At 41.8% G+C, this 25,361-nt stretch overlaps 1 protein-coding gene across 1 annotated transcript in view; it reads left to right on the plus strand.

Moving 5' to 3' along the window:
• The first annotated feature begins 572 nt into the window (after positions 1–572).
• Positions 573–25,361, plus strand: part of pde5ab (phosphodiesterase 5A, cGMP-specific, b) — a 35,706-nt gene continuing 10,917 nt past the window's right edge. The window contains exons 1-11 of the mRNA XM_062566361.1: positions 573–826; positions 2,727–3,216; positions 6,296–6,469; positions 9,257–9,346; positions 10,096–10,167; positions 10,410–10,499; positions 10,604–10,741; positions 19,054–19,121; positions 22,095–22,203; positions 22,276–22,360; positions 23,433–23,608. Of these exons, the coding sequence (XP_062422345.1) occupies positions 729–826; positions 2,727–3,216; positions 6,296–6,469; positions 9,257–9,346; positions 10,096–10,167; positions 10,410–10,499; positions 10,604–10,741; positions 19,054–19,121; positions 22,095–22,203; positions 22,276–22,360; positions 23,433–23,608 (1,590 nt within the window). The 5' untranslated portion in view covers positions 573–728. The remainder of the gene's footprint in view (positions 827–2,726; positions 3,217–6,295; positions 6,470–9,256; positions 9,347–10,095; positions 10,168–10,409; positions 10,500–10,603; positions 10,742–19,053; positions 19,122–22,094; positions 22,204–22,275; positions 22,361–23,432; positions 23,609–25,361) is intronic.

A 25,361-nucleotide genomic window follows, 5' to 3' on the forward strand; every position in this document is an offset into this window, starting at 1 on the left:
ATAGTCTTCAAAGGTTGTCACAGACAATTTATGTCATTAGTTCCCAAGAAGGACTGGATGGAACCCTAGTTCCAATTCTAACCGTGATACTTCAACTAAGGTTCCTAAATGAATGACTTTATTAAAAGAACATTTGACCGTGTTATAATTCCTCGGGGAATTTAGAAATCTCACTTTGTGAACCTGAGATTGTTAATGGTTATTTTATGAAGACATTTTTTGGGCTGTTTCTTTAAAGGGTCCTAATAGAAAGGGAAAGTTTCTTTAAACGGGCAATTCCACCTTATGAGACATAGAACGTAACCATGTCTTGTGAACCAATAAATATTTTTCTCAATATACTAAATTACTCGACCCACCGTATCAAACTTTGGATTGTGCTATATTCATTGCTTTTTCTTTAATATGCTAAATATGTCCGAAGACCCGCTCTCTCTCTCTCTCCCTCTCTCTCGCTCGCTCGCTCGCACACACACACACACACACACACACACACACACACACACACACACACACACACACACACACACACACACACACACACACACACACACACACACATCATCTCCAGTTTCTCCACCAACTAGGAAGCGCACAGTCGCCGGTTTGTGAGCCGGCCCTGAGCGGCTTTTGTTTTCTCCGTGTCGGTGGCTCGGAGTTGTCTTTTACGGTCTTCGCGGTGTAGATGCAGTCGGTAACCGGAGCTCTCGGTTGTTGCCCTTCGCGGTATGGAGGACTACTGCTGCGCAGAGCGAGAGAAGCTGGAAGCGTGGCTGGACGATCACTTGGAGTTCACCCACTCCTACTTTATCAGGAAGGCTTCAAGGTAAAAAGAATCACCGAGAGAGAGAGAGAGAGAGGAGGGGAGCCGCAGTGTAGACACCCACCTGATCCACTACTGGTTCTGTGCAGCCCGCTGAATGCGAGCGTATTTTCTAGTGGGGGATCTCCGTAAAGCTCCTTTTGCGTTAGTGTGCATCAGCAAGTACAGCTTCTTTTCTCAGTTATTTGAACTAGTTTTTAAGTGGGATCTCTTTACTCTCCATTGAGGTCAGTGATTGTGGGTCTTTCGGGTCCAGTCTGAACCTGCCCAGGTAGTCCGTGTACTGTCATCTCTCCTCGGTGCCTCCTCTCACAGGGCATCTCCTTTTCACATCACTATCCACTTCATAATCAGTTAGAGTAGAGTAGAGTAACGTAGGGCCCTCGAATCATTACCTTTTACTGCTCCCAATGATTCTGTTTAATTCTCAGCGAGATGTGTTGAATAGGTCAGGTCCAGGTGACAACAAGCCTTCCACATTGATTGTGTATACAAAGTTACCCATGTCGTTTTCTTACTGAAACAAAGATTCTAAATCCGTCCTTGAAACTATATAAGGATCTCTTTTTGCAGGATGCGTATCTGGGCATTTCAAAGTGCTCATCAGGACACACTTAAGTCTGTTTCTATTAGTGACAAACCTCTTCAGACCCATTTATCCACTTAAAGCACCATGGCAACTTCATCCAGCGACTGAACACACATTATCTCAATCCTCTCTCCATCTCAATATAGTTTCTACAAAAAGCATTGTCACATCTTGGCCTCTCCTGATGTTTCTGATTGCAAAAAAGTGTGTCGACACAAGAGGTTTGCACACACCAGCTGCTCACACATGTTAGAGGCGTTATTGATTGAGCCACATCTCCCCAGGATACATTAGGGTGAGCTCAACAGGACCGGCTCCACCACACTGCAGTCACACAACAGCCTGTGACTCCTGGCTCCAGGGCCCAAGATACCTCAGTTCAGTTTTATGGCCACTGCCGGTTCCTCTCTCACACTGAACAGAACCGTGAGTCACATAGACTGAAAACGGTTGTGTGTTTGTGTTGTAGAAGTTGATCAGACAATGTGTTTGCTGATCAGAGTGCTTACACCTCTTATACTGGTCACTCCCAATCTTACGCACACCTTAGTCTAAACACAGTTCATTATACTTTAATCTACTGTGCCTTCATTCACTTTTCCTATCCACACTAATTCACTTACCCAAAAAGCGTTCTCATTAGTGCTCATATTCACTGTATTCCTCTTATACTATTATACTATTGTTATCTACTGGCCAGTTCAACCCGGTAGTACAGTCCAAGGTAAGCATATGCAGATAGTGTGAAAATGTTAGAGAATTAGATGTCAAACAGTACATTGTTTGGTTGTACCGCTTTGATTTACTGTAATTGCTGTATATGTATAATATACACATGTAAACATACTTTGCATTGGAAAGGAGACCACATTTATTGTTCAAGTTGACCAACCAAAATTTCAGAATTTATTTTTCTTTTCAGAATTTATTTTTCTTCACATTACAGCCTAAACAGCTGTGCGACCTGTTTTGGACAGATTACTAAGTGGTTTTTGGTACATGAACATGAACGAATTTTGAACAACAACAACAGTTTTAGTTTTTGTTGGTTTTGTGGCTGAGTTGATTAGCAACACAACTTAAGTCTGGTCTTGTGTACTTGATCGTATGAACAATATTCTTCTGACTGTCAGGAATAAAATGTCTATGTGTGTTGGCCTGAATATGTAAGAAGCTTCTACCATCAGGTGATATTTAATTAAGTTAACTCTTACTGACGTAATATGTCAGTTACTCAAACAGCCGTACAGTACTGCACTTTCTCTTACAATATGGGTTGATAATATAAGTAGCTTTTTTTCTGTCTTCCCACAGGGAGATGGTGAATGGCTGGTTTGCTGAGCGCATCCACTCCAACCAGCCATTTGCCTCCAAAGACAATCCTGTACAGCAGCGAGCCCACCAATCCTCCACAGACTTAACCTCTCCGGCCACCCTCTGCTTCCTGAACAACCGCTGCCCATCCCCAGGCACAGTCCCTAGTCCGGCCCCCGGCACCCCGACTTGCAAGATCTTGGCATCCGAGTTTGACCGCCCACTCAGACCCATCGTGGTTAAAGACTCAGAGGGCTCTTTGACGTTTCTGAGCGAGGCAGACCGCCAAACTGTCATTGTCCAGGGGGACTCAGTTATGGGTGAGGGTTGTGTCACTGGGGGAGGTAGTGGCAGCGGCATTGACCGCTGCGCAAGGCTGCTGGAGCTGGTGAAGGACGTGTCAAGTCATCTGGATGTGACAGCACTCTGCCATAAGATCTTTCTCCACATCAATGAACTGATGACCGCGGACCGCTACTCATTGTTCCTGGTAGGAACATCCTTCTAACTTCACTTCATTTGTCATTGAACACACGTCGTTTTTTTTTTAGAAAAAGCAATTTGAATCACACCTGATTCACACCTGCATGTAAATGTTAAAATCACTGGCAATAATTACTGGCAGTGTGAATTAATTTAAAACAATTAGTTTGATTCAATGTTGCTCTTGTAATGTTAATCTCAAATTATGCTTACGCCTGGCTGTGGTTTAGGGATTGCCGTCCCATGCTTCAGATAACAACACTGACAGAGGCAAAAGTGTCTGAAAATTCTCTAACGCAGTGGCTCCCAAACTTTTTTCTCTTAGGGACCACTTTGAGGATACAGGGAAATTGTAAGACCCCTTAAACCTCTCGAACGAAAAAAAAATAGGGTTGTTCCTGTTTTTAATTAATTTGCATTATAATATATATAAACTTATATAAATGTTTATTCGTAAAATAAGTACATATAACTTATTTTCCACTAAAGTTTTATTACATTTTTACATTTCAATATTTGTAATAGGAACAGTGCAAAAACTTTTTGTGTCATCTTTTTCGCTGAATTTCTTATGTTGCGGTTCTCCCTCTCTCTGAATCTATGCTGCGCTTGATCTCATGGGGGTTGCCACCCCTAGTTTGGGAACCACTGTTCTATGGGTTCATCACTATTAGCATTGTATATTTTAAGAAATTTCAAAACAGTTCACTGTTACTGCTGGAGAAAAAACCCTTAAATTGTAATGATTTCATCCATAGTTAATTTAGCCCAGAGATAATGAGATTGATCAAGTTTGTACATGAGTGTGCATGTATCTCTGATTCTGTCCACGGGATAATCCTGCATAGTGCTGCACCAAACTGAATTTTGGGGTGTACATTGTTGAAAAGAAAAAGTGTTAATTCAGGTTACAGGTCTAAGTCACCGTTAAGATTTTGAGAAGGATCTGTACTGAGACACGAGCCGTTACTGAGGCAGTGCAGACGGCTGGTGAATAAAAATGAGGCTATAAATGAAAAAGGAATAAAAGTTGAAAAAGTGCATCAGCAAACAGAAAGTGACAAGTGACAAGTATGTGCATGTGGAGTGTGACGGGAGTGACCGGTGGGATGTCAGAGTCAGTCAGTGGGGGACCCGCGCTCTGTTGGTGAGTCCGACTGCCGACAGGAAGAAACTGTGTGACATGGACCTCAGCCTCCTACCGGATGGAAGGAGCACAAATAGTCTTTGTCCAGGGTGAAAGGGGTCAGCAACAAACTTTTTAGCTCGCTTCAGGGAACGAAGAGATGGCAGGTTGCAGCCAATCACCCTCTCTGCTGTACGGATGACACGCTGCAGCCTGCCCTTCTCCTTGGTTGTGGCTGCAGCTTACCATACAGTGATGGAGGAGCAGAGGATGGAAGAGTAGAAGTGCAGCATCATTCTGTCTTCGGGCAAGTTGAATATTTTCAGCTGCCTCAGAACAGCCTCTGCTCGGCCTTTTTGGTGATGGAGCTTGTGTTCAGCTCCCGATTGAGGTCCTGGGTGATGATGGAGCCCAGGAAATGGAAGGATTCCACAGCAGTGACGGGAGATTCACACAGGGTGATGGGGGAAGGTGGGACTGCGATCTTCCTAAAATCAACAATCATCTCCACTGTCTTTAGAGCGTTGAGCTCCAGGTTGTTTTGGCTGAACCACGTCACCAGATGGTGGGATTCCCACTAGTAGGTTGACTCATCCCCACCAGAGATCAGTCCAATGAGGGTGGTGTCATCCGCAAACTTTAGGAGCTTGACAGATAAGTGACTGGAGGTGCAGCTGTTCGTGTACAGAGAGAAGAGCAGAGGGGAAAGAACGCATCCTTGGGGGGGGGACCGGTGCTGATGGTCCGAGAGGCAGAGGCAGGTTTCCCCAGCTTGACGTGCTGCATCCTGTCGGACAGGGAGTCAGTGATGAAGTCTTTTGGATGGCTAGTCCTGTGATACTGGGCTTCTTGGGAACAGGGATGATGGTGGAGGCCACGAAGCCGGCTGGTACATGGCATTTCTCCTGGGAGGTGAGATGTCTGTGAACCCTGGAGACAGCTGATCAGCTCAATGCTTCAGGGTGTGAGGGAAGACAAAGTCCGGACCGGCTGCTTGTTAACGTCCCTCTCTAGAATGTTGCTGGTGAGGGTCATAGAGGCGTGAGCTGCTGATGGGTTGGGGGAGGGAGCGGTGGAGGTCTGGGGCAGGTTTGTGGATCCTTCTGCAGTCATAGTTTTTGGTCGTAGTTTTTTTTTAGAGCTCTGCTTTATAACTCACCCTGGTGCATGATGGTACACACCTCACAGAAGCCAATGTAAGAAGTCACAGAGACTGTTGGTAGCAGTCCTGAAAACAACGCAGTCTGTGCAGTCCAATCTAGATGGGGCCTTTAAGAATTGTGGTTTATACCCTATCAAATATGACAGAAGTGATTGTTTCAGACGTACCTGTCAGGGATATATTCATACTTTCATTACATTTGCGTCAAAGTTACTGGTTCCACTGGTTGCACAAAAGACCCCAAAAGCACGACTCCGACAACAGTGGGCGAGACAGGTGGATTTTTATGGCAAGGTCAAAAACCGGGAGATCCTTTAGTAGGCAAACAAATCCAGAGGGGCAGGCAGAGAATCCGTAGATGAAAACAGGCGGGATCAGAACTAGGATGTCAATCAGACAGGCTACAAAATTCAAAAAGGGGGAGGCAGAGAATATGTGGTCACAAGGCAGGCAAGGTCAGAACAGAATGATATAGGCTAATTCAAAACCGCTGAATACTTTGCATAAACACAAGATAATCTGAGAGGAAACAACAGAACGTGACAGGCTTAAATAGTGAGTGGCTGATGAGGGGCTGTGCTGCAGGTGAGAAGGGAAAGGAGAACCAGGTGAGGGTAATGAGCTAATGTGGGAGGATCTGAAATGACATGCAGGTAGAATGAAAAACAAACTAAGATGTGTTCAAATGTGTGACAATTTGACTATTACTACTGTTTTTTTTTAAATGCTTTCTTGTTTTTATTTCAAGCCAACAGTTGTATGACCACATTCTGCTTTGGGTGTGTTTTTGTGTCTTAGGTAGGCGAGGACAGCTCCAATAGGAAGTTCTTGGTCAGCCGCCTGTTTGATGTAGCTGAGGGATCCACACTGGAGGAGTCTTCCAGTAGCTGCATCCGGCTTGAGTGGAACAAGGGCATTGTGGGACATGTTGCTGCAACAGGGCAGTTGCTCAATATCAAGAACGCTTACGAGGTGAGGATCCCCTGCTGTTTTGTCAGCTTGGATGCCGAGGAGCCTGCAATGAGGTGCTTGGCTTTCTATGCTTGTTGTGTTTGTGTGTGTTGTCTTTAGTGCATCTGATGGTTACTTGATGGGGCAGGAGGGCGTCCAAAGAAGGGCTAGTAGTTCCTCCAGAGACTTCGTCTTGAATAACTCAATAATAACTGCAAATGAATAGTCCCCACAGATCGCATTATCTGCCATGACTGAATGGAGGTGATCCAACTTATTTAACGTTTTGATTGCACAACTGCAAGAGAGCCGATGGCCTAACTGTTATCTCTAAGCCTGACAAGCCGTAGACATGGGATTGAATCCTGTCAGAGGCACAGATTTATTTTCTTCTTCTCTTCTTAAGCGCGTGTCCAGCTGATATAAGAAAAAAAGGTGCTTTTGAGATACTAAATATGCTCCATTCTTTACTAAACTTGGCTCCCACAATAAAGTCAAAGACGTAGTAACTTCTTATGATTTCAATGCTTTTACATTTCAATTTTTCTGGGTATTTCATCTAACCTGCCCCAGCAACTGTTGTGATCAATTTCTTTCCCAAGGTGTCAAGTGTGTACCTTATTGATCATTGCAACTCTTCTCTGCAAGGAGGGCTAACAATGCATGGTGGCTATTCATTAATTAACTTGGTAAAGAGCTTGTCATGCCACATATGAAAAGGCTCATGGAGGGCAATCTTGCCTTGACTGAATGGGGGTGATCCAATTTATTTGAGTGATGTTTTGATCATTGATTCATTGATTCACAACAAGTCTTCTGTCGAAGAGGTTGGCTCCATGCTTAGGAATCTGCTTGATTACTGGTTGAGGCACTTTTTTGACCCGCGTGTCCGGCTGACCGCTGGGCCCCTGACGCATATGTAATCGTGTAGTTATAGAGCAAATGGCATCCACAGTGAAATCAGAATACAGATTATAACACAGAGGTTTCTTCCTGATATATACTTTTAGTTAGTGTTAGGGTGTGTAGTCAGTGGACCCAAAAGCACGCACACAACAGCACTATGTCCAGCCGATTCTTTTATTTTGCGCTGTGCCAAAAAGGTGAACAAAAACAAAAGCAGATCTTTCGAAAGGCAAAGCAAAGTGCTCCTCAGGCTTAACAGGGGTCGGGAGGGCAACTCCACCGACTTCTTGTAGTCCGAGATGGGGCAGGGTTCTGGTGTGGAAGCCCGAGGTCCGACACCACAATCACGAGTCTCGTACCGCCGTGTACTCCGTGGTACTACGTGGCTCTGCAGGACCCAAAAAACAAAAAGCAAACCAGTGAACAAACTCCGAGAGCTCTGTAAACGCACCTGAGACCAGCCTGGGAACTGGGACGAACTGACGACGCGCCTGGGAACACTGAAGGCCTTATATCCGCCACAGGTGATCACTGCAATGAGCCACAGCTGAGCTCTCAAGAGAGGGGCAGGGCTGAAGGTGGGGCCCAGAGGTGGAAACTATATGGAAAAAAACAGACAGGGCAACAAACAACAGATTTGCAGATCGGGTTCCTAACAAAGAGAGAATATTTAGATTAGAAGTTTGTCTCTATTTTGATTATCTCTGTCAGCAATTGAGCTAATTAAAAGATTTATTTATTTATGAACATTTATTAGTGGATCAACCCCATGAGATGCAGCATCTCGTTTTCATGGGGGTCCTCCAGATCAAATCCAGTCGACAGAACAACCGAGCAACAGATTAGTTACAATGAAAAAAAGAAAAAAAAAGAAAATCATCAAATCAAATGATCACTACATCACACAGCAAAGTGCTACCAAGAGAAGACTTTTACTTTTTTAAATATGTGATGATCCTCTATGCATGGTTACAAAGCCACACACACACACACACACACACACACACACTTTGAGTTGAGAGGTAATTGTCTGTGTTTAAAGGTCGGCCGGTGGGTGGGAGGGTGGCCAAAAGGAGCACAGTCCTCTACAAACATCTCTCCATCCACTGGTCCTTAACATGCCTTCTGAAACCACTTCTCTCTCTTCAACTCCATATTTACATACCATGGAATCTTTTGCCTCCTTGTGATTGATACCAAACACTAACAAAAATATGCATGTAATGCTTTGGTTTTGGAGAGGAATGGAATGAATACACTAATTCCTGCATGTGTGAAGCTAATGAAGAATATTATGTTTTATGCATATTTTCAATTGGATACAAAAAACATTGGGTCTCTATTGAAGTGGCTGATTGCCGATGCTCTTTCAAAATGATTAGTTTCTCTTAACGGAAGGTTTTTTCACTGTGCTCGCTGATTTGATTTTGATATTGCTGGCCATAGAGGCAAATTCAAAATAATTTCATAAATAATTCATTTTGGGGTTTTTTCCCCAATACCTCCATTTGGCTTTGTAGTTTATATAGGCTACTTGTTTAAACTGGTGTCCCTTTAATTAGTAAATATGCAAACATCTGTCATCTGAAGTAACGCTGCTATACTTGTACAGGTCATGAGCTAGTTATTGAGTAATGCTACATTTTTAAAGCTTACATTTTAGCTAATTTGTTTGTGGCACTTCTCTTGTGGAAATGCTCAATAAAGACATCACCCAAATGACAATCAGACTTGCTGTGCCTTGTTTAAAGTTCAACAATTCAATGTATCAGTAGCCAAAAGCATGGACCAGAACATATGTGATTAGTGATACCAGACATCAGACCCAAGGCTTAGGTCTGACCCTCTGTTAACTGTAATTCATGTTTTAAAGATGAAATGGAATTCTGTATGCCTCCTCAGGACCCAAGGTTCAATGCTGAGGTGGACCTGATCACAGGTTACAAAACCCAGAGTATCCTTTGCCTTCCTATCAAGAATCACAGAGACGAGGTAAGTGAAAACACAGGAGCTGTCAGATGTTGTCTGTCAAGCTCAGTGTGATCATCATACACATATGATGTGTACAAAGCCATCTTAAGATAAATGATTGGAATCTGAATGACAATGTCCACTTACTAGGCCTTTCAGCCTCATGTCATGGCCGTCTTCAGCAGATGGACTTGACCTGGTTGTGACAAAGATTGCTCAATTTAGATAAGGAATGTATAGCATGTAAGTTTCCCCATGACAACTGAAAAACTCCATCCACTGGAAGACCATTGGGGGCGGCGCTGGTCTAGGTTGGTCTAACTAAACGAAATACTTTTAATGGCTGTATGGCGTTAAAGATCCTAAAAAATAAAAAAACGTGTCAAGTTCCTTTTGAGCCATGTAGACATGTATCTTACATTACATCCATTCCGTCTGATCCAAGTGACTAATTAATCACATCCTTTTCCAACAAACAACTTTACTTACCCAAGCCTGGTTGACAGGCTGTCTGGTTTCCTTCAGATTGTTGATGAGGAAACTTTATCACTTGTGCTCCATTTTAAAAACAATGTATTGTTTTTATTATTTACATTCACATTGTGTTTATAATACAAATTAAGACATCATGTTTGAATGAATTATAACCACTCCTGTTTGTCCCTCAAAAGTCATGGTATGCTCCAATTTCCTTTTGTTCACCACATCTCCAAAAGATGTAGAAGGCAAAAAAGTGTCTTTTGTATTTGTGTTGTGTTTCCTCTGTTCAGGTAGTTGGAGTGGCTCAGGCTATCAATAAAAAAGGTGGGGAGGACAGTGCCTTCAGTGAACAGGATGAAAGGGTCAGTAAAGTCCCCAGGTTCACCTACATTAACCCCTTCCAATTAATGTGTCTAAATTCAGATGTTTGAAAGATTTTGCTTTGACCTGATGGGTTGGACAGAGAGATAACCAAACCATAGTTGTCCTGAACCATGTCAAAATGTTTGTCTCCTAGGTACAGTAAATATCAAACTGACCTTGGCCTCAGTCTGTCTGTCCCACCTGTGTGCGTCCTTCCATCTGGTATTTCCTTTCTCTTCAGGACTTCTCAGCCTATTTAGCTTTCTCGGGCATTGTCCTACACAACGCTCAGCTCTACGAGACATCGCAACTCGAAAACAGACGCAATCAGGTAGGTCAGTGTGAATGTGTCACTGCAGGTGTGCGTATGTCGCTGGGACAAAACTCTCAACATGATGCATTCTTTTGTTTGTGGCTGTGTGTGTGGATGTGTAGGTGCTATTGGACCTGGCCAGTCTGATCTTTGAGGAACAGCAGTGTCTAGAGGTTTTGCTGAGGAAGATTGCAGGAACCATTCTATCCTTCATGCAGGCCCAGGCTTGTACCGTCTTCATCGCCGATGATGACTCCATGGTGAGCATACACGCACGCACGCACACAGTCACAACATCAAATCTGTAAGTTACTTATTTTTAAAGTCCTCATCTGGCATTATGAAAGATTGTAAATAGCTTACTTGCGCACGTAGCAGCAGTCACAACAGTTCAGTCAATTTTAATGTTGGGGCATATTGTGTAAATCGTCAATTGCTTATCCGGGGTCGGGTCGCGGGGCATAATCTGGGTCTCCACGGATCGCTGAGCTTCTCACCCTGTTTCTAAGGGAGACGCCAGCCATCCACCTGAGGAAATCCATTTTTTTCCGCACGACCTAGTTCTTTTGGTCATGACCTATCCTTCAGGACTATTGGTGAGGGTAGGAACTAAGATTGATCGTTAAAGCAAGACCTCTGCCTTCTGGCTCAGATCTCTTTTCATTACAACGGTACGAGTACCGTGTGACGGAAAACATGGACGGACGAGCCGGTCGAAACTCCGCTGCATTACAAAAAGTCCCTTCAAAATATATATTTTTTTTTCCCATGCAAAGGCCCGCGACCCACTACGACACACCAGTTGAGAAACACTGTTTTAGAGGGACCCACCTATACAATTCAGTTTGCTCATATGATGTTATTTTGTCAAATGCTCTCAGTCCTTTGAGAGGGATTTCCCATTCTTAAAACAAACTGGTCTGTTTAATGAAATATTTTGTTTAACTTTGTAAAACATTTTATGTCATTGTCAACCCCACCAGCAGTACCAAAAAGAAGATATCAGTGTTACATTCCACTGGGATGATGGCATTGAGTATCAACTACATTGCAAATTCACCATTCAATATTTGTGTTGAGGTCTGGGTGATCTAGATGGGAATGCAATACTGTTGAAATGGTTTGTATTAGGTCACAAAACATTGGTGTTTAACTTTCTCAGGATTTATTATAACCTGGTAGTGTGACAAATGCTAGTTTTTTAACATTGCATAACAAACACAGCAATAACAGCATTCTGTATGGCACTTAATCTAAAGTGCTGAATAAACTCAAAAAAATACATCCATAACGCTGCTGCTCTGCTCACCCTTTCCCAATCCTGTGGTCACATCAACGCTGTCCTCCAGAACCTTAACTGGTTCCCTCTCACACAACAGATCCAATTCAAAGCCTGGTCTCAATCAAAACGCCCATACAAAAAATCTTTCTATGAATAAATGCAGTATCATTATTTCTATAAAATGGTTTGGGTCTGAGTGTAAATGTTGTACGGGGCTCATTGAGGACCCAGGGTTTTCCCTGATTTCCCTGCTGTGAGAACAACAAATTATGTTGACTTCCATTAAGTTGATTTAGGCGGAAGATAGATACAAATACAACATCAGAGGAAAATGAATTTATGTTGGGGGTTTTTTCTGGAATTTGGGAGAATGTTTTATTTACTTGTAATCACTATGCTCAACAGAATCTGTTACATCTCATTTTATTATAAAGTGTGTGTGTGTGTGCGCGCGCATCCTCTTTCACTAACACAAACATACATTTTATTATACTGTGTGTGTGTGTGTGTGTGTGTCCTTCTAATGACCTCAGAGTTGCCAGACTAGCTGTCTGCTTTTCTTTTATATTCCTCCTCGCTTCTCCCTCGTCTTTTTCCTTACTAAACATTTACTCTGGGATTAAGCACTTTTACTGGCCTTATCTACCAGACGGCCCTCTGTATACAGGTGTCAGTGATGCAAGTCTGCAGTGTGTTAAACAGGACCCACAGATCTTTGGATTTTAACATAACCTTTATCCTGGGAAGGAAGTTTTCCCAGAGGAAGTCTAATAAATGACAGTGCTGGTCTTTAACACTTAAATGTACGAACATAGGTACACAGAATTGTTCAAGATGTTAGGGTGCGTAGGCTTACTATACATTACCGCAGTGTGTAGCATTAGTTTAGAAACAGTGATGTGCTCTGTTGTTAGTATATGTTTGCATATGTGTGTCTAAAATGTGCATGCAATGCTTGCAAGCAAGAATATGTGTTTTTTGGGTGTGGATGGCGCATGATTGGTTTTGATATCTTGCTCTCCACTGGGATAATTTTGTTCTTCTCAGTGGGCCTTCTACACTGATGGTGTCAATGTTAGAGGCCCACTGCAGGTGGCTCCAAAAGTCCACTATCATCTCCACAGTGTTGTTCAACTCCATGTAGTCCTGACCACACCAGAGGACCAGCTGGTCAACATCCTGTCTGTATGCAGACTCATTGTTGTGCCTGATGAGGCCGATGACCGTTGTGTTGTCTGAGAACTTCCGGAGTTTGGTCCTCTGAGGTCAGTCGTTGGTGTAGAGCAGGGATCCTTAACCTTTTTGACCTCTGGGCCCAACTTTTTAAGTACAAAGGGGCCCAGGTCCCGTTCAAATATTAACATTGTCTTGGATTAACTAATTTATATCATTCTAGGTTGGATTTGTATTCAATGATTAAATAAAATAATAATAATAAAAATAATATTTAAAAAAAGTTTAACAAGCAAAAATCTGATAAAGTAATCATCACAAGGATATTTATTTATTATCTGGATGTAAACCTGCACAAGAAAACAACACTACCTGACAATACCAGTTGGTGAGATGACGGACTTCTTCTGCATATGTAGCCAATTTTTCTTTCTTTTAAAAATATCCACCTGCTTTCCCAGAGCGTTGGATCTTTGGTTTCCATATGATGCTTTAATGTGGGCGGCTTCAATGCTTCGTTGTTATGCTGCGTTCACACCAAAAGCCAAGCGGATTGTCGACGCACTTTACTCGCCCGACTAGTTAGGGTCCTCGCTACGACTAGTATTGTATTTCAAGGAAGTATTAGTATTATTCTTCTAACAAACTGAGGGCATTTTTGGGGCCTTTATCTTATTTAAAAAATGTAAAATTTGATATGGACTGTTAAAAAATGTGATCATTTTTGGGTCTCACATTTGGATTTAAAGAAATGTCTCTATAGCACCCTCTAGAAATTTAAAAAAAGTCTACACTATGCCAGTTTCCGCCCCCGATGTCCGATCAACTTGAAAATTGGCACACATGTTCTACAAAAAAGTCAATCATGGTATGCAAATGTGCCTAACCCTATAACGCCAAACGTATCATATATGATACACAAGTTTTTGAGCCCTCTACATGAGCATTGTGACAATTTTTTTCTTGAAAAACCCGATGTATACAATTATATACATGCATTACAACGATAATCCACCAGAGGGCAGTAATCGGCTCACTAGAGGCCTTTCCCGCCATTCTACAAGACTGCTATTAATCAGGAAGTGGACAGGTGTGATTTTTCAAGAAGAACTTTGCCAATTTTGGAAAAGTTAAGGTAAGATTTTTTTTTTGTGTGTGTGAAACGTCAATAGGAACAGTTACTGGGTTGGTGCAATGTGAAATTACTTAATATTTCATAATCTATGTTTTGGTAAAACCGTGTTAAAAATGACGTATCAAATTTGATACAGCGGGTGTATAAGGTCATGTAACTCTAAATCAGTCAATTGTAATTTTATTGTATTTCATGCATTATAAATAATATCAAGCAACATACTGTCTTTTTATTTTTCAAGTAAACTAATTAAATGTTTAAATTACATTATTTGGTACATTCAGAGCAAAAAATCAGATATGCAACTTGTTGTATCATGATGATTGATGACTAGTTTGGTGTTGCAATAGTATGATTGATAGCAACTTCGTTTTGCTTACTGATTTTCACTAAAAACTGACCAATTCAAAGAAAAAAATACACAATAATCAGTTTTTTGTGTGCATGTGTGTTTTAGATGGCAAAAAAAATCAGTGTTGAAGATGTTCTAAAGATGATTATGGATGGGAATTCAAGTGACATGGAGCAGCTCGGGGAAGATGAGGATGAGGATGAGGAATGGACTCCTACTGCAGGGACTGGGGAAAACCCAGATAGTAGTGATGATGAGGAAGAGGAAAATGATGATGAAGTCCCAGAAGTCCCAGAAGAGGACACAACACCAAAGCAATTTGCAAGGGGCAAAGTGAAAAAGAAGGAGTGGAGAAGACGACAGTTTGAACCTCCATCTGTTGAGTTTGTGGAATGTGTTGAGGAAGACTCTGAAGAGAGGCTTGACTGGACACCATATATGTATTTCAAAGATTTTGTGACTGAGGAAATGCTACAGGAAATTGCAGAAGAAACAAACTTGTACAGTGTTCAGAAAAATGGAAAATCAGTGAACACAAATGCCCAAGAAATTGAGAAAATTCTGGGTATGTACATGCACATGGGGTTAGTACAGATGCCCAACGTACGAGCTTACTGGGAGATGGAGACAAGGTACCCCCCAGTGTGTGATGTGATGTCACGGGGTCGATTCCTGGATTTGCTGACGCTGATTCACTTTCAGGACAACCTCAATGTGGATGAGGATGCAAAAAAGGATAAAGTGTGGAAACTAAGGCCATGGTGAGAGAAACTACGGCAACGATTTCTTTGCGTACCTCCTGAAGAATGTCACGCTGTTGATTAAATCATGGTGCCTTTCAAAGGAAAATCAAATCTACGATGCTACATGCCAGGAAAACCTCACAAGTGGGGGTTCAAGATGTGGGGACGTGCCGGCCAAAGTGGCTATCTCTATGACTTTGACGTGTGCCAAGGGAGAGAAAATCCAGACAAAGAGAAATCTGATGTTGGTGCTACAGGAGATGTTGTCCTGAAAATGACTTCAACCCTTCCAGGAGGAAAAAATCACAAAGTTTTTGCTGACAACTTCTTTACATCAGTACCATTGGTGGAGCATTTGAAACAAAAAAGTGTAGCAGACCACTCTCCTCTCCAGAAGCAACGCCAACCCCTCCCCGGAAGAGGAAAACCCCAGAGCTGCCCCCTGATGTGAGAAAGGATGGCCTTTATCATTTCCCAACATGGGAAACCCGACAGAGATGCAAGCACTGCGTAGGCCACTTTGCCCATGTGTACTGTGAGAAATGCAGAGTGCATCTTTGTCTGAACAAGGACAGAAACTGTTTTCAAGCCTACCATAACTCAAAATAAAAAGGTTGTGAACCGCAAAATGAGTAAAAATAACTGAAATGTTATGTCTTCCAGACTTCCACCCTGCCAGTTCCATTGCTGCATTGTTTTTGTTGGATTTGTTTGTGTATTGTTTGTTCAAGAAACACAACAATCTTGAGCATTGTGACCCGTTGTATCAAATATGATACAAATTAAAACTCCTATATGGAAATTGATATTTGAATTTTTTTTTTTTATTTGTTCAGAAGGACCAATAAAGGCTCCAGTTTCAAAGAATTGGAATTTTCTGTCAATTATTTAATGGTTTGGGCTTTACAGGGCTAACTAGAGTTTCCGCCATTTTGAATTTTGTGAAAAACACATTTTTGGCAATTTCTCCTAAACGCTGAGTCTGACTGTCACGAAACCGTCGGTGGATCATTAATGGGCCAATGTGCCCTTGATATAAAAGAATAGTGCTCATTGTTTAGATGATATATGGGCTAGTTAACTTCACAAGGGCTGTGGCTTAATTTGGCAGATTTTTAACAGATAGCATATGTAAAACTTGAAGTCCTGAACACACCCTAATTTTTGAAGAATAGGGGGCTGCAAGTCGTGTCTGAAAATCTGCCTTTTTGGCCTGTTTTTGGCCTATTTTCATGATTTCTTACAGTTGTAAAACTCCTCCCAGGGATTAAACCAGATTCTTTTCAAAATCGCGCAGTGTGATCCTGAGACCTTTAGGCTCTAAAAATTGCATTTTGCCGGAAGAATTTCCAAACTATGTGTGTAGGGAGGATTTTAAAAAAAACACCAATCGCCACGAAGGTGGAAGTTGTTTTAACTCGATCATACTTTATCTGATCTACTCCATATTTCTTATATAGCATGATCTTATCATCCTTTAAACATCCATATGATCATTTCTAACCTCTCTTATGGTTTTAGGTTTTAAGGGGGTGTGGCCTACTCTTGCAAGTTTTATAACCTCCAAATGGCTTGGCCTGCCCTCACAAAATTGTAGGATGTGTAAACATTGAACCCCTGAACACACCCTAATTTTATCATAGTTTTTGAAGATTAGAGGGCGCTGAATTTAATCATTAAAGATGTGCCTTTTTGGCATATTTTATCATTTCTTAGAGTTGCAAAAGACAAAACTCCTCCCAGGGATTAAACCCGATTCTTCTTAAATGTACGCAGTTTGCTCTTGAGACCTTGGGCTTTAAAAATTGCAAGTTGCCGAAAGAAATATTAAACTATGTGCGTAGAGGGCACTTAAAAAAAAACACCTTTTGTATGATTTCGAACGAAGTTGGTTCATGTATGGTATTTTAAGAGGCTTTTATTTTGGGATGGTACAGCAGAATGTCCTGGTTATCCCCAAGTGACACCTTGGGGATGTGTACTATCAACCTAAAGTGGGTTGGTCATGAAAGTATTGATTGTTTCCTTTTAAATCTAATCTGAAAATGACAAAATGTAGCCTGGTGATTGAAAGATTGAAGGAAATTGGCTCATGTATGGTCATGTATGGTATTTCGAGAGGCATCAGAAGAGGCCTAAGACCATGATAATGTCAAAGATAAAGTTTGCAAAGCCGGATTCCTGGCATTGCTCCACGCGGTTAATGACCACTGACTTGCGAACGCTTCGTCCGACGGCTGCAGGGTTCCTCTGCATTTGTAACCGTCCGGCCAGTACCCCGACGTGCAAGAAGTAGCGAGGACCCGTCCAACGCTGATTGTTGCTTTAATTTCGTTTAATTCACGTCCCGCTTTAAGCACGCCTGGAAGGGGGTGTGGCTCATCTCCGTTACTTGTCTCCATAGAGAACGTTATAATATTTTTCGCTATCCACCATAGAAATAAATAAACACTATCTCTGCTCGTTATTTGTTATGTGAATAACGCAAACGTCGGGTCCGCAAACGCTTTTGTGTTTGGCATCATTCGTCTAATTTCACTGACTCCTCCAGGAAGTGCGGCTGGAGGACGCCACTTCCAGCGCTGCTTCAGGCTGACCAGCAGCCGGTTTGATGACCTGTTGTGTCTTTCTGGTCTTCAGTCATGGAAAGAACCAACTCTCCTCTTCGCAGATCCTCAGTACCGGTGGGGAGATTGTTGGGAGTTGTTAGAAGAAGGCAGGGGGTGTGGGTGGTTGTTTGGGGGTGTTGGCTGATAATACGTGCAGTAAAAAACAGTTACTTGCAAGCAGCTCATTTGCTATGAAAGCATTTGAGAAAAAGTTCTGGCAGTTTTCTTGCTCAGATTTCTTAGACATTATTATTTCCCGTGTGCTTGCAGCCACTATACTTTGTTGATATTCTTTTTCTCACTGTTAAAATACACCTACCATCATAATTATAGATGACACATTTCTTTGAAAGTGGCCAAACTTGCGAAATCGGCAGGGGTTCAAATATTATGAATAAATAGGGGTATAAATATTTTCCAAACCGTATATAAAAACCTTGACTGATGCTTCCAAACAATATGAGAAGGCCAGTGTGATTTATTTAAAAATTCTTACATTCCAAAGAAAATTCCATTATTCTGTGTTATCCTTTAATAACTTTTCCGCTCGAAAGTGACCCCAAATGAATGCCGTAACATAGCCAGGTCCCTTTTTTGTTTAAAACAATTTTATTAGCCTTTTTACCCTAATGCCATAAAGTGAAGCTGTGTATATGTTCATGTAAGGGGGAAGGGGAGATTTTTCCAAAACCAAGAAGCCTTCAGAAGTCCATCTTTAACATCCTTTCCCCACCTCTTAAAAATGAAAAAGGATCTATTGCTTCCGAGTGGGAGTTCAGGTTGAGAGAAAACAAGACCCTACATGGTAGGTAAAGGCGAAACAAGCACTGCCATGTCAAAATAAACTCCAGAACGGCATGGCCCAGGGTTCGCTGACTGCTGTCACCCAGCGTACGCACTCCGGCGGCGGGCCGCACTGGACGCCGCGAGTTTGACATATGTGTTCTAGGGTAATAGATCAATGTTCCCTTTTTCTTGTTATTAAAGCAGTGTGCATGATATGGCTGCTTAACTTACAGTATTTGGAAGTTGGTAGAAGCAGTAATGGCTTAATTGGAGGTAATGAGAAAGGACCCAGTAAGAAAGAAAACAAGCAGGGTGGACCTGCAGGCTGCAGAAAAACATGTTGGACCTTTTTTTAGGTCAGAATTAAAGACCAATTAAAACCCTGTATTTATTCATCCGGTTTGACCTGATTCTAATGGCTTCAGCAAGTCCTAGCCATATTACTTAAGCTGTAAAACATCAGTCACTAACTTGTTTTTATTATTTTTGCAGAACTCCTTCTCCAGTGTCTTTTATATGAAATACGAGGAGCTACGTGAAGTCCTTGATGCCCCCAAAAGGTAGGGTGACTGTCTTCAACTGAAACTTATTTAATTAAAAGCCCTGAACATTGACTCTAATACATACACTATCTGTTTCCAGCGGGTCTTAGCGCTAATATTTCCTACCCTACCCTCACCCAGAGAGACTGTTTAGAGTTAGGAGTTATTATCATCCTACAGCATCTACACTCAAAGAGGATGAAGAAGAGAAAAGAGATGTTGGCATCATAAAAGTGTCAACGTGCCCAATCATTTTTGGTTTTATTAGAAGATAAAAGATAAGATGAAGCTGCTCAGTCCAAATCTAATAAATTTGCAGTGCAGATTTGCATTGCCATGGGACCTTCGTCAGATTATCCGCTTTCTTCACCAAAAATACATTTGATTGCCAGCTTTCTGGTCCATTCTCCTTTTCTCAGACTAGGGTTAATTTGTCTCCTCCATCCCAATCTGTTTATCGTGATGTGTGCGCCTTTGACTGTCTTTGACCCGGTCAAGAAGGGTATACAAATTGTCAGTCCCGTAGATAGTCCCGTAGACAGTCCCGAAGATAAACGTTGTTTACGCACCTCTGGAATTTTGTAAATAGCTTTTATGCACCTTGAAGTGGTGTTTACGCACCTCCCTGCGCCTTTTATTCTTCCGTTGGAATAATCCGAAATAAATTTTAAAACACCTAAGACCACGTTTTATATTGTTGAACATATAAACGCTGTAGTCTGAATTATTTTCATCTGCGCTGTATGGTCTGTGACCCTCAAATCAGTGCCTCGCGGCTGCAACACCAATCAGGATCCATCCAGGAAGTATGTGCTTTCAAATACGATGATGCAGGTAACAAGCCAGCTTTCCTGGATTCATCTAAATAGGCCTATATACTTAATCAATACGTTATTTGAAGTAATGAAAGTTGTCGAGTACCCTAGCGTACCTGTAACAAGTCAGTTCTCAATGTGAAAAGAACATGTACACGAGTGTTCCTTTAACTTATGTTGTTATTGTAATAGAGCCAGGACAGCGTTACATAGCATAGCGTTGCATTGCGTCTGTATGATCACAAAATTCAGGTCAATAAGCAGTCTTCTTGCATGTGACAGCTATGAGTGGCAAATGTAGAGTAGCAGTTCACACAGTACCTCACTGTAGTAGTTCTGCTACTACACATTTGCAACTATTTGGCCCTTACATCCGTAGTAATGTATTTTTATAAAATAAAATTAGGTGGAGCCCAAATTATGTAATTATTTTGTCCTGGTTTGATTTTATGCTGGGGACCAGTTCATTTTTAATCAAGAGAAATGAGGGAGGGCACAAAAAAAAGTGGACAACCAAGGATTTAGGAATTTATAGTAGAGGGTCGGTATGAGACGAAAATGGTTGATGAAGGCTACAGCAGCAGAGCTTCCTGACATCAACTCGAGCTCCAGCATCGAGGAACAAATCGGTAATCTGATTTAAGATGCAATGAGTCTCCAGAGAAGCCTTGCCTCCCTAGTTGCTACGCAGCATATGAATGCTATCTTGATCTCAGTCCAAGCACAACAATTGGACTGTGTGTGTGCATATATATTTGAGTTGTGTTTGCATTAAACTGTAACTCAACTATGTGGTGTTTTTCTTTTCTAGGGTTTGGCCAGTAACAAATACATTTGCGAAAGAGTTGTAAAAATAGGACACTATATATTGTAGTGTGTCTTAAGTTCCTAAATGTATATGGTTATGGTTACTGTTACTTAGGCCAGGGTTGGGGTACCGCCACTTCTGGTTTAATGTGGTAGATTTTGGGGAACACAGGAAGTGTGAATTGTGGGAAGTTGAGTTCTTACGTGTGTGTAAAAAAACTGGTTTTTTTGGATGGCGTGGCTGTGGCCGACAACAGCGACAATAAACCCAAATAATTACAAACTGGCTCTTTATTGGCACGGAACGTTGAAAATTTTTATGGTTGCACCTAAGAAATAATCAGATGAAAAAGGATTTGATCCTGCTGTTAAATGTGGGGAAAATATCTTGCACATAAATTAGGTCAATTGTATTGCTATTTTATTTTGGGTAAAAATGGGTACCTCTAAAAAATTGCAACCCTGTCAGGGATGACAGAAACCAGGTGTACGGTGTTCATTTTCGGACATCCTCAGATCTCAGACTCAAGTATCAGATTCAGACCAAAAGGCGTCAGTCTCAGACCAAAAGTCCTCAGACTCAGGCGAAACGGTGTCAGGTCTCAGAAAAACCTCCGTCATTCTTAGACAAAACTACGTCAAACCAAACGGCGTCAAACAAAACGGCGTCAGACGAAACAGAGTCATTCTTCCTCCGTGTTGCTCAAGCTAACGTTAGCAGTTTTATCGCTAGCTTAGGCACTACCATTGGAACATAAATAACAACGTCGTAATGACAAGTAGACATTTGTACTGTTTGGTTTGACGGAGTTTCGTCTGACATCGTCTACTCTGTCTTCTACTCTGTTTTTCCTGCTGGTATAGATTGCCAGTTTTGCCTCTTCAACCAAATGGTTCAGCAGTTTACATTTAGAAGCGTTTTTCTCGTAGCTAGCTCCTAAAATGAAGGTGACCCTGGACCAGGTCTCAACGAACCCTTTAAAACATTCCGCACGCAGGGTGTTAAACAGGTTACAGAGCCTCTCACAATAATAAAAACAGTGGAACACAGTCTCCTCCTCTTCACAGAAAGGGCACTGTTTGGAAACTGTGGGATTAATAACTGAAATTAAAGCATTAACCGAATTGGTACCGTGTAGTATCCTCCACTGAAGATCTCCCGTTCTCTTTTTTTATGGGAGGTTTGTATAAAACCCTCTACACTGGGTTCACGCCAATTTCCAAGTTCAGATTTTTTCTTGTTGAGTGCTTTCACACACTTTTTGTATATTGCCTTCCCCTTCACCATGTGGAAGTCCAAGGGTTTTCGATCAGATTGGCTTTTTTTTAAATTTAAGTTACAAGGTTGTGTTATTTTGTGTCTCCTCAGGGATTGTGATGTCAATCAGATTAACTACATGTACGCCCAGTATGTCAAAAACACCATGCAGTCTCTCAACATTTCAGACGTCACCAAGGACCAACGCTTCCCATGGACAGTCAGTATATCATTTATTTCTTATTTCTTCCTTTTCCCAAAGTGACTAATTATCCCTTCTGTGTTCTCATAGCGGGAAAACCCAGATCACACCAGCAACCAGATAAAGAGCTTGCTCTGCACTCCCATCAGAAATGACAAGAAGGACAAAGTCATAGGTGGGATCTCTCTCTATCTCTTTCTGGTGGAGCATGCTTTAAAGTACTCAACCTTTTTCATCTGTTAATGACAAAAGCTTAGCTGCAGTAAGATCTGTTGGGAGAAAACTAGCATGGACTATATGTTTTCATTTAAAAGATAAGATGCAGCACAAAGACAGACTGTATGTGTAGTTAGTGGCAAAATGTGCTAGTTTAATACATCTGCAACGTCTGCATCACATATCGGCGAACACAAGTATCGGTGAAGCCCAGAATACTATATATACAGGAGGTGAATACTGGGGCGATTAATCCAAGTTGTTCAGTACTTGAAGTGCATCTGTGGTTTTTATGTTCCTTTTTAAGGCAGTGATGTAAAATCACCATTAGGTTAGATGCCCATTAAGCCAGCATCTTTCTGCCACTTTCATTAACCATCCACAATTGGTCTGGCTACTGCACCCTATCCAGTGATTATCATCAGCATAATCAGCTGATAGCAGCTCCAACAGTTAAAGAGGACTAATGACCGTGGAAGAAGTCCCTCAGTAATCAAACGGAACAGGTCATCACTGCTTCTCCTCTAACCTTTAAGAGTCCTGTGATGAGCAAGTTCGAAACAGCTCAATGTATTACAATGGTATTCATTCACATTAGCTCTTTCTTGCTTTATGAATACATTATTAGTATTAGAGATGCAATGTTCTGCTCTCTGTCTCTATAACGCACATGTTTGTGTCAGGCAAACAAAACTTACCTCATTTTGTCAATAGTCAATCGTCAATTCAAGTCGTCCCGGTACATACCTGTTTATGGAAAATAAACTGATTAGAATTGGTTGGTCAAAGGTCACTGTGACCTCAAAGAACATGTTTTATTGCCATAATAAAATAATTAATATGAAAGTAGCTTCCGAATGTCTAGTAGCATAGAATTATGAAGTGATGGCCCTTTGAACTTTGAAATACGTTAAACTGCAACTTGTACTCGATAAGTAAAAAGCTGAAATTGCATGATAATGAATGAACTAGATTTTAGTGTCCATCTAACTTCAAGTGATGAACGTTTGTGTGTGTGTTTGTCTATGTAGGTGTATGTCAGTTGGTGAACAAAATGGATGAAGCATCAAGCAGTGTTAAAGCCTTCAACAGGAACGATGAGCAGTTCCTGGAGGCATTCACCATCTTCTGTGGTCTTGGAATTCAGAACACCCAGATGTATGAAACTGTGGAGAGAGCAATGGCCAAGCAAGAAGTCACTCTGGAGGTAAGCCTCTCTCAACCACATTATAAAGTCACAGGCGGTCCTTATGGCCAGCTAGGGTGGAGAAAAAAAAACACATCAAAGGGAGAAAATGATTCCTTAATCAAACAAAAAGTTAACCCGGCTGAGTCCTTGGCCCCAGTTGCTCTTTGTTGTGGGCTCTGATATCTTGGTGGGTTACATTACATGTCATTTAGCTGACGTTTTTATCCAAAGCGACTTGCAATAAGTGCATTTCCACATAGAGATACAAACTCAGAAGAACAAGAAACAAGAAAGTACAATTTTCATCAAATAAGCAGTTTCAAAACATGTTATAGAAAAGTGCCATTATAAGTACAATAAGCACTTAAGACGGTATCACAGAACTTATTTATTCAGGACTGCCAGAATACATCAGCCTGTTTGCACGACTCCTGCTCCAGAACTCAACAGCTTACACTTTACACGGTCATGTGACTTCAAGAAGAAATCACAGATAACCCCATACATGAAAAACCCATTCTATAACATGGGCCTTCCTGTAATTCTCTGCTTCTGCTTTTTTTATTCATATGATAACGCTAAATGTACGAAAACTGCGCAGGATTTTAGAACGTGCAACATTTTACAAACGGTGCCCGATATCTTCTCTCCTTCGGCTTGTCCCACCCTTAAGTCCGCTATAGTTCCTTCCTTAGCAGCCATCTTGTAGCGGCTGCCACTCCTTAAAGGGGAAGTAGCACCCTACCCTATCTACCAACTTAAACCTCAAACTGAATCACAGTTCATATACATCGGAACATTGGACCCGTCCCATATTTCCACCAGCTCTCTGATCAGTCGTGCAACAGTCACAGACTGTGTGCTGCTGAAGTAAAAAGGTGAAACTCAGTTTCCATTACTTCTAACTGCTGTAATGGGTAAATGGACGGTACCGTACTCTTCTAGTCCTCTGAATACTTCAAGCTCTTAATGTTATCATTCACCCATTCACACCCAGTCATTCACTGATGATAGAAGCTACCATACACAATGACACCTGTACCATAGCGTAGTCCCAGTTGTTAATTACATTTTTATATATCTTTTCATAAATATACATTACATTACTAGGCTGCACAGGGCTGTAGTGGTTAGCACTTTTGTCTCGCAGGAAGAATGTCCTGAGTATAAAACCACTCAGAAGCCTTTCTGTGAGAAGTTCCCATGTCCTCCTTATCTGCTCTGAAGGGTTAGGTTAGTTGGTATAGAAAATGATTGACTGATGGCTGAGGGTGTTACATTATTCCCCATAGTCTATTCTCCCTATTTCGTAGCTTTACAGATGTCTTGTAGCATGAGGCTCCCATACACCCACAGTACACCCCTCGCAGAAAGCCCATGGTTCTGTGAGGGGAAGCCTTCTCCGAGTCCACAACACTCGAGTAGATGATGAAAAAAATAAACGGAACCCTGCTCCTCCTCGGTCAGAAGTTGCACAACAGTCATAGCACTCTGATAACCTGTTGATAAAATATCCTCTGTTTAGCTTTTTTTTTAGATGGGAACCACCCTCCATGTCTGCTACACAAAAGGCACTGTCACTCATCTCCACCTGACACTGACAAGTCATTTCAGCCAAAAGAGAGAGCCCTAGCCCGTCAGGCCTACTTTTTCAGCTTGACCGCCTAATGCGATACAAAGTCTGCATACCTTACTGTACTGACGAAGTCTAGTACTGGTTGCTAATACGGCGGATAGGTTTAGAGGTGCGCCCGGTGCGCTCGAACACAGC

This window comes from Pungitius pungitius, chromosome 1 (genome assembly GCF_949316345.1).
Source record: "Pungitius pungitius chromosome 1, fPunPun2.1, whole genome shotgun sequence".
Taxonomy (NCBI): domain Eukaryota; kingdom Metazoa; phylum Chordata; class Actinopteri; order Perciformes; family Gasterosteidae; genus Pungitius; species Pungitius pungitius.